The 15,000-nt window shown below is 36.5% G+C and overlaps 1 protein-coding gene across 1 annotated transcript in view; it reads right to left on the minus strand.

The window, feature by feature from the left end:
- LOC119578553 (protein unc-79 homolog) overlaps window positions 1-15,000 on the minus strand; it is a gene marked incomplete in the record, with an annotated part of 181,492 nt that overhangs the window by 16,599 nt on the left and 149,893 nt on the right. Inside the window, 9 exon segments of the mRNA XM_037926122.1 lie at window positions 8,366-8,460; window positions 10,138-10,292; window positions 11,643-11,783; window positions 11,993-12,118; window positions 12,447-12,546; window positions 12,777-12,885; window positions 12,980-13,044; window positions 13,424-13,532; window positions 14,732-14,856. Of these exon segments, the coding sequence (XP_037782050.1) occupies window positions 8,366-8,460; window positions 10,138-10,292; window positions 11,643-11,783; window positions 11,993-12,118; window positions 12,447-12,546; window positions 12,777-12,885; window positions 12,980-13,044; window positions 13,424-13,532; window positions 14,732-14,856 (1,025 nt within the window).

The raw sequence follows: 15,000 nt of genomic DNA on the forward strand, positions 1-15,000 counted from the left end.
GTCTATGACTGTAGCCAACATGGACATAGTTTTAAAGATTGCCAAAATAACCTACAAATTGGCACAGGAAATAAACAAAGTAAACACAACACTAAATAACTTATTAAAATAAGTAATTACAACAACTAAAACCCCTAACAAAAAAATAAGTAGTGAAACACAAGAAACAAATACAAAGATGCAAAGAAACAAGGAAAACAAAACAAATAAAACACAAGTCCATGAAAGCACACCACTTCAACCCACAGAAGACAACAGAACACAAACATACCCACAGAAATTGACAGAACCACAAAACCTCACTTTAAGCCAAAGAACCCCAAACAAACCAAAAAAGAACAAACCCCAAACAGAAACAAGACATGCACTTCAAACAACACACAACAAACAACGAATCCAGAATTAAATGAACAAACACAACACAAACAAGAAAACAAACAAGAAAACAAACAACTAACAAAAAGACACATTAAATTCACCAATTACATGGTCATTACTGACCTCAATAATACATAGAGAAAACACAAACAACAATAATGAAAGAAATGAAGTGGACTTTTCCTGGACAAAGACAGCTAAAAACATATTTAGGATGATAACATAAATAATAAATAACTTAAACTCAAAAAAGTCAATAATTCAAAACATAATGGAGGTAATAAATGAAATTAGCAATAAGCTAAAAGATCTGTTCGATTTTTAAAATGAACAACTTTATATTATGGAATGCAAGATCTGTGTTGAACAAGAAAACAAATATAAAATATCTGATACACAAAGAAACCCCAGACATAATAGCCATAACAGAAACATGGTTACAAGATAAAGATAAATTCACTTTAATTAACTATACAATAATCAGAAAAGATAGAATGTATCAAATAGGAGGAGGTATAGCTATATGTATAAAAAAATGATCTACAATTCAAAGAACTCAAACTAAGAAATAGATACAATGATAAATTAGAAATTCTAGGAATAAAGATAAACTACAAAAACAAATGGTTAGACATAGTAATACTATACAACCTATGTAATGACTTAAAAACAGAAGAATTCCAATACTATTCAGATCAAATCACAGATCCAAAATTAATAATGGGGGACTTCAATGCTCATCATCCATACTGGAATGACAATATAAGTTACACGCAAATTAATAAAACAGGCAAAAGTATAATAAAGTGGATAAGTCAAAATAATATAATAATAATAACTCCAAAAAATCAAACAACTAGAGTTGATCCCAAAACAGCCAAAGAATCAACCATAGACCTGGTATTTGGATCACCAACCCAAAGCACTATTCAATTAAAAACGGCATCTTACCTAGATATTACCTGCTACCTGCCAGTAATATTAAAGGATAACAGACATCAAGACAATAGTTTGTTAAAAGAAAAAAATGGCAATATACAAAAGAAGGATAGATGGATATCCAAAGAGAACTAAATAGTACAGTAACAGGTAACTTAACTTCAATTGATAAAATTACAGAAATTATAAAAAATATGGCCCTAAAATATTTTCAGTTGGAAACCTGAGAGTATAAGGATAAACCAAGTAAACCATGGTGGAACAAAGAATGTAATGACATCATGAAAGAAAGAAAGAAAGAAAGAAAGAAAGAAAGAAAGAAAGAAAAAAAAAAAAAGCCTACAATAACAAGCCAACTATAATACAAAAAAATATTAGCAAAAGCTAGACTTACAATAATGAAAACAAAAAAAGGAATCATGGGAAAAGTTCTGTACTGCATTAGATTTTAAAACTCCACCAAGAAAGATATGGAATTTTCTAATGAAATTAACAAGAAAAACAACTTTAATGGAATATCCACTAATAGAAAATGACTTCCCATTAACAAATATCACACAAAAACTAGAAAAATAAAAAATAAATATATGAACACCATGAGTAAAAAGCCCCAAAAAAATCTATCAGACTTAGAAAGAGGAGGACTATTTAATTTAGGAAATACAAATCAAATAAACAAAGAAATATCCCTAATGGAATTAAAAACAGTAATTAAGAATGCCAAAAACAACAAAGCATCTGGACCAGATGAGATTACATATGAATTTTACAAAAATGTCCTAAAAAATATACTAGAGGCAATACTAATCAACTTTAACTCAAATTGGTCCAAAGGAGAATACCAAAGGAGAATAAAACTGGGAAAAAATCCATCAGAAGCAAACTCTTATAGATTTATTAGCAGAATATTTGTCGTGGACAAGATACGCATTATTCGTAAACAACGCGAGGCAGAGCGGACACACCATCCGGTCGCAACATCAAAAAATAGAACATTACAGGAAGGTGGGCACGAAGTCCAGAAACTATGGTCAGATGAAAAGATGGTAAACAGGATAAATGACCCATGACGTCAAACTGAGCACATGACTAACAGAAGCTTCTAGAAGCCACGAATACGAAAACAACTAGTTGGAGGCGATCACTAGATATATCCAATATTCAAGTCGGGTATCAAGAAAATAACACGGAAGGCAGATAGACAAAAGTTAAAGTGATAAATACAGTGTTGAAAATTTGCTAGGACATAGGAAAGTCCTGACGCAGATAGTTTTCAAATAAGTGAAGAGAAATTATAATTATATTCATGATAACTGCTAAGGGTGTGACAGGAAGGGCCCTCATAGCGGGGATAAAAGACGGGTCGAGACAGACCAACGGAGGAGTAGGAGTAGGAGTTAGGAGTTGGTCTTCGAAGGTCATCCCTGGCAGCACCTTGCAGCCATGTCACTTTGGTGGCATTTTTGGGTAAGCCCTATTGAAGCAGTTTAATTGTTTCTTGTTTAAGGGGGAACATGGTGGACGGGAATGTGCTATGGAAAATGTGTATTAAATAGTTTATAAGTATTTCTTGATTGATGTATGACTATATAAAGGACCAAGAATTGTATTTGACTAAGTTCAGTTTAGAAGTAATAATTATATAATGGAATAATTATAGATTTGATTGTCAAGTTTGAAGAATGATATAATTGAAGACATATAGATTTGAATTCTAAGTGTACTGTTATAATGAGTTAGCATAGAGAGTAAGGAATTAATTATTTACTTTTACGAGATCTCAGCTCTACGGAAGTGTGACTTAACAGTGAGGATGATTGTTAATTCCCGGTAGAGCGTAAGAATAAGTTTGTGTTTTGTATGTAATCATTAAGTATTTCCTAGAATAAGTTTGCTTGAGTTAATTGCGGCTTAGCAATATCAATTCAGTATTATGATTGCTTGATTAAGCACAAGACATTTTATGTCCATTTTCAGAATGTACTCATTTACTTTTTACTGGAGATAATCTTGAGTTTAAGTTAGTAATTGTGTAAAGACATTAACTTAGTATTTTAAATTGCTTGGTATAAGTAATTCATCTTGCCTAAATATAATTCTCACTATTTTCTGTATTTCAATTTGTTTACAAATATTTTTATGATTTCAATCATTGTATGTGAAGAAAGGAATTCTTTTATTAACTGCTTACATCTGTTTTAAGCATTGACATTGGTTAATGAATAACAGCTTGCTTAAATTTATATTATGTAGTTTGTATGTATATTGGGAAAGTGACAAGTTATTTGTTAAAGTTAAAAGATGGATATTTAATATGGTATAATTATTGTATTGGATTATAATGAACTCAGATGTTATATTATTGACATATAAATTTATGTGATTGACTTTACATGTTTACTATATATAATACTTTACAGTTAATAAATTAGTTGTAGATTCTCTAATAAGTTGTGAACTTTCCTTTACATTTGTCTAAACAAATTAATACAAGTTGAAAGAGTAAGATCTGTGAGAGAAATATGACTAGTATGAACTATTAAGATTATATCAGATATTGAGGAGATAATATATGTTGATGCAAAGAGGCAACAACATATTATGTATTGGCAAAATATTTGAAAATATTATAAAAAAAAAAATTAATAGGGTGGTTAGAACATGACAAGAAGTTATAGATACAAGACCTATCAGGTTTCAGACCTAATAGAAATACTACTGATGCATTACACACAATAGACAGCCACATAAATAAAGCATGTATTGATCTAGAAAAAACATTTGACACAATCATGAAGCATTATTAATAAAAATGTCAACACTAGGAAAACCTCAAAAATGGATATATAACCTGTTAAAAAAAAGAACATTCCAAATAAAAACTGAAAATCAAACATCATAAAAAGGAACAACACAAAGTGGCATACCTCAAGGTTCACCAATAAGTCCAATTCTATTTAATGTACTGCTAAATGACCTAAAAATATCAAAAGAAATTGAGAAAATAATATACGCAGATGACACAGCCCTACTAACAATTAACAAAACCTATTAGAAGAGTTACAAAAGCTAAAAGAATGGGCCAATTATTGGGATTTAAACAAATAAACTTCCACCATGTGACCTTGCCTGCTCCGCTGGATCCTCTCCCTCTCCCATGCTCCTGATTGTACATATTTGGTTATGTGTGTGTAGTGTCACTTAGTGCCTTTATCAGTAAACCTTTTCGTATGTTTCCTCTATTGTTTTTCCACTGACCTTGACCGATCTGATTCCTTCGTCTTTTTTATAAGTCGAACCCTGACATTGGCGACTTTGCCAGGATCAGACGGTCTGGAAAACGGCACCATGAGGAACTAAATGAAGGAAGGTGAACTATTGGGCCTTGAAGGCATGGCCTTTTTAAACTACATACAGGAGCAGGAGAGGATCAGACGCAAGCAGCTGGCCCTGTACTACCGGAAACGGGAGATACAGAGGCAGCTGTGGGAAGAGCAGCATCGCAGGAACCGCGAAAAGGACAGGCATCGGGAGGCAGAGCTATGGAGGAACGTGGGTCCCCACTTTTGGCCTTGCTCTGGCTCTTCTTATGTGAGGGAGCACGTCGTCCGAGAAACTCAAGTCGCGGGAGTAGAACCCTGGCCAGAGGAGCGACTGACCACGGAGTCGCACCTGGACGCGATTCATCTGCCCAAGGACCTGTCGCAGCGGGTATCCTGTCGGCAAGATGGACAAAAGCGTAGGAGACTCCCGGGGAACGGCCGTCGAAAGAAGCAGGGGCGGTCGAGGAAGCCTCAGCCGACAGGGAAAGCCACGCCAGCGACTGCACGTAAGTCAGAGGAGTTAGCAGCCATTGCATGTCCGCTTTCACAACTAGTGGGTGCTGGACGTGCGTCTGAAGAACCAGTTGGCGTGGGATGCCCACCTAAGGATATGGTGAGCATCGGGCTGTCGGAAGAGCTACCTGCCAAAGTCGCACTGGAGGAGCCGCCTGCCGAAGTCGCAACTGAAAAGCCGCCTGCCGAAGTCGCACCGGAGGAGCCGCCTGCCGAAGTCGCACCGGAGGAGCCACCTGCCAAAGTCGCACCGGAGAAGCTGCATGCCCAGGATGTTTTGGATGAGTCGCCTGCCCAGGACGTGCTGGATGAGTCGCCTGCCCAGGACGCGCCGGATGAGATGCCTACCCAGGACGCGCTGGATGAGTCGCCTGCCCAGGATGCGCCGGAGGAGCCGCCTGCACAGGACGCACCGGAGGAGCCGCCTGCGCAGGACGCACCGGAGGAGCCGCCTGCGCATGAGGAAATGCCTGCCGAGAACGCGCAGGAGGGGCAACTGGTGGGTGCTGGATATGCACCCGAACGACCAGTTGGCGTGGGATGCCCGTCCAAGGGTCTGGTGGGCATCTGACCATTGTATGATCTGCCTGCCGAGGACACGCAGGAGGAGCAACTGGTGGGTGCGAGACATGCACTCGAACGACCAGTTGGAGTGGGATGCCCGCCCAAGGGTCTGGTGGGCAACAGACTGCCGGAGGAAATGCCTGTCGAGGACATGCCAGAGGAGCTGCATGTCGAGGACATGCCGGAGGAGCTGCCTGCCGAGGACATGCCAGAGGAGCTGCCTGCCAAGGACAAGCTAGAGGAGCTGCCTGACGAGGACATGCCGAAGAAGCTACCGTGAGTAGAGGGACTGATGGAGGAGCAATAATACACCAAGTCCGACAGAAGGCAGTGATTGCCGGGAGTGTTGGTGACGGAAGGGCAGGTCCTAGGATGCGCCGGAGGAGATGCCAGAGGAGCTGCCTGCCGAGGACATGCTGGAGGAGCTGCCTGCCGAGGACATGCCAGAGGAGCTGCCTGCCGAGGACATGCCGGAGGAGCTGCCTGCCGAGGACATGCCAAAGAAGCTACCGGGAGTAGAGGGACTGATGGAGGAGCAATAATGCACCAAGTCCGACAGAAGGCAGTGATTGCCGGGAGTGTTGGTGACGGAAGGGCAGGTCCTAGGGCCACATCACCACTGGATGTAGGGCCTTGGTGTAGGCATCTCACAGTTGTGGCTCTTTCAAAATAATCTCCAATTCTTGGAAGATTATTTTGAAGAAGGAAGGGAGATATGTCATAACTGCGGCCCTTTGCCGATGTTTACCTCACTCTGTGAGGCGGGATTAGGTCCTTCCCGATTGGCTCGTACGCCTCCTGGGGAATGAGGGTATCGGGCCTTTACATCGGCGCGGCAAATAAAAGGAGCACCAGCCAAAAATTATGCAGTTGTCCCGTGACTTTTGACTTGCGTGCTCCCTTCCGCCATGTGATTTCGCCTGCTCCGCTGGATCCTCTCTCTCTCCCACGCTCCTGATTGTACATATTATGTTATGTGTATGTATAGTGTAACTTGGTGCCATTAACAGTAAACAATTTCGTATGTTTCCTCTGGTGTGTTTCTGGTGACCTCGACCGCTCTGATTCCTTCGTCTTTTTTACAAGTCTAACCCTGACATAAATCAATGTGCTTTACAAACAAAAAGACAAACCAATTACCAACAATAAGAATAGATAATATAAAGCTTAAATATATTCAAAGTCATAAAATTTTTGTCTTAACAGTAGACACCCCAAACTAAAATTAAAAAAACATATAGAAAATTCTAAAACAGATATATTAAGTAGAATAAATATAATGAAAAAGCTAACTTCATTAGACTAGCAGCAAACAGAGAAACTCTATTAAAATTTTATAAAATATATATAAAACCAATAATAGAATACGGATTAACAATCTTTGGAGCAGCAAAAAGAAACAGATTTAAGAAACTAGAAACTTTACAAAATCAAGTACTAAGACTGGCAACTGGAGGTCTTAGATCAACTCCAATTATAGTTCTCCAAGCATTAACAAACATTACACCTTTAACAAATAGAATAAAAGAACTTGAATATATACAATTAACAAAAATCCTAAACAAACCAAATATAACACCAGTAAAGCAGAAAATAATAAAATGCATAAAAGAATACAATCCTCAAAGAGATAGAAGATCACTAGTACATAGAGCTACATATTGTCCATAAACTTTATGGACAATATAACCAAAAATACTCTTACTCACTTACTGTACTTAATTTATCATTCAAAAACAATACCAGGAGTTAATAAACATTAATCATAAAAACTCTGATTACTGATGGCTCAAAGATAAATGAACCACAATCAACATCAGCAGCAATTTTCATCCAGAAGAATAGAACAACTATTTGGAAACCACCTCCTAAAATAGAAATCACTCATGCATAATTATTTGCCATAAAACAAGGATTAAATTATACAATAAACAACAAACTGACTAATACAGTAATATTAACAGACTCACAATCATCACTACAACTAATACAAAATCCCAAACCATTAAACTATAAACAAATCATATATGATATACAAAAGCACATACACTTTCTCTCAACACAAAAACAAAAGATTAAGGTCCAATGGATTCCATCACACAAAAATATAAAGGGAAATGAAATTGCTGGTATTGCTGCAAAGAAAGCCCATGAAATAAATAACCCCATCACCATACCACAAGACCTAAATTGTATCATAAAATAAATCAAATAAAAAAATACCAATGGGAATAAAATTTAAAAAGAATCTTAAAAATTGAATAATGCAATGCCACATTGATATCAATAAATAACAACCATCCCTGACCAGGACTTAACCCAGGTCACTCTGGGTATGAAACTGGAGGGCCAGTACTAAAGCAACCATGCCACATGACCCACTAAAAGGAGTGTGCAACTCGGATCTCACTAGCTCCATAGAGATTACCTATTTATTCATACTAGAGTAATGATAGCGAAGTCTTACACACACTCCCCGTGGGCACTCGGTGGAAACTGATTTAGCATATGAGTATCATCTATATTCTAGCACACTATCTTTCTTAAAATCTGAGAGTTGTGACTAACATGCAACATCATTTTTAGCATTTTCGGAAACAAATTTCCAGATTCAATTTTTTCCCAAAATTTTCTAAAACCTGACTCACCTCCAGAAGAAGCTGAATTGGAGCAGAGGGATTTAGTTCATTGAAGTCCATTAAAGCCTGTGCTAAAGTTTTAAAAAGCTGCAGTCGCTGGTGCTCTAGAAGCATACAAACAAAAACAATAAGTAATAAAGCAAAATTTATAAATATTTATGATATTATGGCTGTAAGAAGAACTTTTTTATACACACTTTGATAGGCTAACTCATAAAGTGACAACACAGTCATAGGTAGTATAAGTTATTTAATTCAAAAAAAGTAACCAAATAACCAAGTAAGCCGTAGTATGCAGACGATTCATAAATGAACAGCATATAGAATGAATGATTAGTGGAGAAGGTGTATGGCACATCCACATCATTGAGAGCTTAAAGGGCATGTCAAATACTTAACACAAAACAAGAGCAAGGTGAGTGCATTATTTTGTTTGCTGCTACTCTTCATTTTAACCCAAAAATGACTTCTTGGCTTCACAACTTTAAATTGTAATAACAAACCAATTTTACTCTTAGGTTTATAGAGCTGGAATTTACACACAAGAAAATGTATATTTTATGTTGGTCTGTCCCACAGTCATTGAGAAATGGAAAGTCAAATATTGAAAAAATACTGCTCCCACTGAAATTAAAGAGAAAGAGAAAGAGATAGAGAGAAAGAGAGAAAGAAAGAAGGAAAGAAAGAAAGAAAGAAAGAAAGAAAGAAAGAAAGAAAGAGAGAGAGAGGGGGGAGAGAAGAGAAAGAGAATGAGAAAAAGAAAAAGAAAAAGAAAGAAAGAGAGAGAGAGAGAGAGAGAGAGAGAGAGAGAGAGAGAGAGAGAGAGAGAAAAAAACGAGAGAGAGTGAGAGAGGGAGGGAGGGAGGGAGAGAGAGAGGAAGAGAGAGAGAAGAGAAAGAGAGAGAAGAGAGAAAGAGAGAGGTAAGAGAGAAAGAGAGAGGATAGAGGAGAGAGAGAGAGAGAGAAGAGAAGAGAGAGATGAGAGGTCATAGAGAGAAGAGATGATGAGAGAAAGATAAAGATAGAAGATCAGATAGATAGATAGAGAGAAAAATAAATTTACTGGGAATGCAGTGACTACTCCAGTGACTATTTTCCATGACCATACACTAATCACATATCAGAGACCATCCATTCATAAAAATCTGGCTTGCTTTGAGCATGGTGTTGCCATTTTATGGGTTACTGTACCACAGGGGGTACAAAAACTTTATTTTGCAATTATGTTTCCAAAATAAGAATATAATAATATAATTTCATATTATCTAAACTTAATCTTAAATCATGTAATAGAGATTATGGTATTAAAATTGGAGACACAAAAGAAAAATATCCATTAACTATAAACTTAACACTGATTCCATGTCCAAGAAGACTTATAAAGTTAATAAAACTGATTTTGTAGTAGTAATAGCAACACATACAAATTAAACAGTTGACATCAGGAGTGAATATTTGAACTGTATACTGTAGTTTTGTTTCATCAAGTATATTTTATATATATTGTTGGTATTCTAACAATCATAATGATAATCATAATCATTAACAAACACTAACATATCATTAACAATTTAAAGTGATAATAACAGTAATCAAATTCAAACCTTTTTTAACAATGATAGCTAAACACTTGTGAAACCATCTATGCATAAACAAAAGAAATAAAACAAGAGCACAGTGGACCATGCATGTACTCTGTACTAACAAGTCAAACTGTGTTACTGATTAACAAAACAAAAAAATGTATAATACCAAATATTATAGACATGAAATTTGATTACCTTCAACATTGGTGTAAAATATCTGATTAAATATTTGATTGGGTGCGAGCTGATGGAGGACACAACGCAAAAACTGTCTACCAATACTTGTGGCAGAACCTGGTAAATGGATGCAGTTTTCATACTGCCAGGAAAATACCTCACTACCAGCAACTCTATAAGGAAAAAAGAGTTAGTGTGCAAAGCTTCCACTCAGATTTGAAATTAGTAAAGATATAACATAATAAAGGTAAAAAATAAAGGTATAAAATCATTATCGTGTGTGTGTGGGGGGGGGGGGGGGGTGCGTGCGTGCGTGCGTGCGTGCGTGTGTGGGTGGGTGAGTGCTTCAGTGAGTGAGTGAGTGAGTGAGTGAGTGAGTGAATGAGTGATTGACTGAGCGAGTGAGTGAGTGAGTGAGTGAGTGAGTGAGTGAGTGAGTGAGTGAGTGAGTGAGTGAGTGAGTGAGTGATTGAGTGAGTGAGTGAATGAGTGAGTGAATGAGTGAGTACATGCATGTGTGCATATATGTAGGTGTAAGCATGTGTATGAACAAAATACAAGGTCATTATGCTTTAATCCTAAACACCCAAGGCCATATGCTTGAGTAGTCCACCCAGTCCCACGCAAAATGAAGCTCGAGATATAGTGCTTAGTTTAGCCTAACATGACAGACAATTTTCTGCTGATTTCAAACATGAAGTAAATAATGCAGTATTTCATATAAAGTAGATATCATTACTGAAAGATTGTACTGATATGCACTACATGTATTCATTAAAGGCAGAAATAATGTAGTGATATTATCATAAAAAAATATATGAGCTGCTACCATTATTTGTAAAGGATAGTCTGAGTCATGGAGTACTTGTTGGCTCTTTCCATGTGTTGTTTCTGGCTGGTTTCAAACTTTCCGTAGTTCTCTTTTATCACCTGTGAAGAGTATAATGCACTTGGAAAGAACAAACAACATGCTGCAGGCAAGACAATCACTAACATACACAATCTCTGAAAGTCTGCTGGTAAATGAGATGTGCATAACCTGCTGGGCTTCTCTCTGTGGTTCAGCAGTTGTTACAAGATGTCTAAATAATCATCCAAAATATCATAAGATTATTACTTGAACATTCAGTACATAGATTTTGAGAAAAAGCGGTTTTATTCTACATGCATGGAAGGTCAATAAGTGCCATGGACCCTACTCATTGTCCTTTTATATTTTATCTAGACATTTCAATCACTTTAAACATGATGAAATATTCAGGGAATAATTCCTAACTAGTATATAAACTTTTTAAGCCTATGTTGTTTAAGGACTAGGAAAGTTCTTTAGTACACTGATATATATAACTACTTACTGATGTAAACAAGGTTACTCTTACTCTAAGCAACACACTGTTTGCTGTATTATCTTATATGTAGAATTATTGCATTACTATATATGGTTACATCCCTAACTGATATCTGACTTTTTTGGTGGCTGTTTGAGTCAAATATCAATAAAAAGCATGAGAAAACTAAAATACCTGGCAACAGTCTTTAGCATCCTGGGGAGAAGTGGTGCAGCCAAACCTGGCTGGCGATACACAAATGTTGATAAGATGATAATGCACAAGCCAAGATCATCATTGGAAAATTCTTCTAAAATTTCACCACACTCCATACATCTGAAAAAATATCAACATCAAGATGTATTTCAGCAAATAAAAATTTTAGTGATGATTATAGAGGAAATGACTGCTCAACAAGATTATTTGCTTCCTTAAACTGAAAATCCTTTAAATGAATACAATCTTTACTGAAGCAGTATCAAAGCTTTTCAAGAGATAGCCTTGGGAGTACTAGGCTATAAGTAAAAGCCTAATACAAAGCTTACCTGTAAACCATGCAGTCCTCACCAACCCTCAGATATGACTGCTTGATAGAGGAGGGGGGAGGGGCTCCAGGAGGGTTGCCATTAGTAACACCTCCACGAACAGATGGCATTTCATTCCTGTCACTCCTGTTTGAGTGATTGAGCAATCTTTACTATTTCCTTCACAATTTCAGCAAGTAAGACATAGAAGGGATGCTGCCAGATGTATAATACAGTCAAAGAAAGATGTAAATTTACTTCAGATGAGAGTGAATATATACATGACAGAATTACCTTCTTAAAATGTAAATACTATATCTATGTTGCCTCTCCTGGTTTTCCTATAACAGCCTTTCATGCACATATCATATTTATTGACCACTTAAACTAATTGTTTCACAAATATCAAACATTTATAATTCCATCTTCTATTAAGAAGCTACTGTTATATAAAGAATATAAAACACAAACCTACCATCTATAGGTGTCATTCAATACTTCATCTTCAGTTTCAGTTGCTGTTGGCTTACTCTTGCCACGCATTCCACTTTTAAGTGGACATGTATCACCTGGACCTGTATAGATTATCCCAACAAGGTTAAAATATATTAGAATGTATGTATGTATGTGAAATACTTTACTTCCATGTAATAATCACTAACATTTTATATTCTCATAATAAACACTCATTTACACACACACACACACACACACACACACACACACACACACACACACACACACACACACACACACACACACACACACACACACACACACACACATATATTTTCATCAGTTTTACCTGAATTATTTGTAGTTGTTCCTGAATTAGAAGTATCTGTGGTTTCCTCTGTTGACGTGTTCAGTTGATCTTGCTTATCCATGAGCACACTTTGGCTTTTCAAATTTTGCTGAATACATAAAACACACATGGGTGAGTAGAACTCAATACAAAATAACAATAGAAATAAGCACTGGATATAACATTATACAACCTTTATTTACCTTTGTTTTTCCTTGTTTCTGAGTTTCTTTGTGTGCAACAACCTCAACCAATTCACATTCGCTGCCTGATAACATAGTACATAATTAGGTCAAAATGGAAATTGTAAACAGAAACTTTTCACTCATCTATATCACTAGACTCACATATTTTTTTTTTATATCATTTGCTTTAGTTTTAGGACTGGTATTTAAGTCAAGATAAAAACAAATAAATATTTTTGCTGTTTATACAGAGGAGATTCATAAAAGCAAATTGCAATTAGGGCCCAAACTTTATTCTATTTCAAAGGTGAGCAAAGACAAGCAAAAGAAACAGGATAAAATAAAATAGCAGATATAAATATGACAATAAAATACAGCGTTAGCATTCTTAAACCATTCTCAGCTACCTTCTTACTCCACAATAAAATATCATTCAACAAATGTAGTCCACGAAGGCCTTACTGCTCTGGTTGCTGCTTTTGCTGCCATTGGCCCAGCCTCCAAAGGCCTGCCACACTCGTTCAAGTATAGATCCAGGCTGGTGGTCCTCATGCTTCTTGATTGGAGTTGTCTGCTTACAAATAATTAATGGCATTTGCTGGTTTAATGATCTATAAAAAAAACACTGAAAATTGCTTCTTAAATATCAAAAGATAAAACAGAGAAATAATTACTGGATGAGGAACATAAATCCATTTTCATAACATCTAACTCTGAAACTGTTTTGAAAAGCTTAGCAACCTAAAAGCTTAATGATATTGTGGAGAATTTAAACCTTTGCTGACGGGTGGCATGTATGTACATGCCATGGCATGCCTGGACTATCTGCCGGTGGCATGTACATACATGCCATGGTGTATGTATGGCCATGCCATGAATTTTTTTTTTGTTACAATTATGGCAAAGTATTATTATTTTGCCACTGAAAATGTGATTAAGTAGTTTTTGACACTTTTTCCCATTTTTCCTATACTATGCATTTCATAAAGGCTTCTTGGGCTTCCGAGATTAGCGTAAAAAAAATTACGTTGGTAATCAACTACATTGGCCAGAGATATTATATAGTATTCACTAAGTAATGATGTAAAACCATGTGAAAATACCGATATGTATTTTGTTAAAAAGAAAAGGAAAGAAAAAGAAAAAGAAAGAAAGGAAGAAAAAAATTACGTATTTATAAAAACACTGAACATAAAATATGGAAGTGATAATATAAACCTGTTGAACCTAAAGTTTATCTCATTAAATAACTTGAAAAAAAAAATGCAAAAGAAAATACAACAAACCCTACAGTTTCAACTACATGATACCACGCACTGCTTATTTTATTCCTACTATAGAGCGAATAATGATCAACTATGGAGTCTATATAACAACAAAAATATCCTACAGTCTTGATTTATCAGGAAATATGGCAAACAGAGGCCTTAGAAAATAATAATACTGAAAATACAACATTGGTTCTTAGTATTACGAAGAAAAGGCAAGAGATGCTGGTATTGGGCATGAGCGGTCGCGCATGCTAGGGTGACGATATGAGCCCCCGGAAGTGGGGCCCGGGCCACCATGAATACCACCCATCGAGAAAGGGTTTAGTCATTACATGCATTCCAGTCAAATATCACTTTTCTGAACACTTATCAACCAAAATATAGTGTAATTATCCAAAACAAAACATGTCCCATAAATCATCTGTAAATATTGTCATCTACTGAATGATTTCTCACTGTTAGTATTTACTTTTCAAACATATAAAGCAAGGAAAAACACCTTTTCTCCTCCAACAGGTAAGAGGACCTCACGGGATGGCAACTCCAGAACCTCTGGAGGAGACACAAGTTCGGTATTTGGGGAATCTGTTGTGCTTGTCATGCCATCAAGTTCAACTGGAGAACCTGTGAGGAAACATGTAAGTATAATATAATTACTAGTATCTCATTCTGTGCCTTTATTGTTTCTAATGTTTCATACAGAATTAAATGATAAATACCCTCTTCCTGTCTCATCTGGCATAATTCTCCTTCACAGTCCATTCATAA

The sequence above is a fragment of the Penaeus monodon genome, chromosome 11 (genome assembly GCF_015228065.2).
Source record: "Penaeus monodon isolate SGIC_2016 chromosome 11, NSTDA_Pmon_1, whole genome shotgun sequence".
In the NCBI taxonomy this organism is placed as follows: Eukaryota; Metazoa; Arthropoda; class Malacostraca; order Decapoda; family Penaeidae; genus Penaeus; species Penaeus monodon.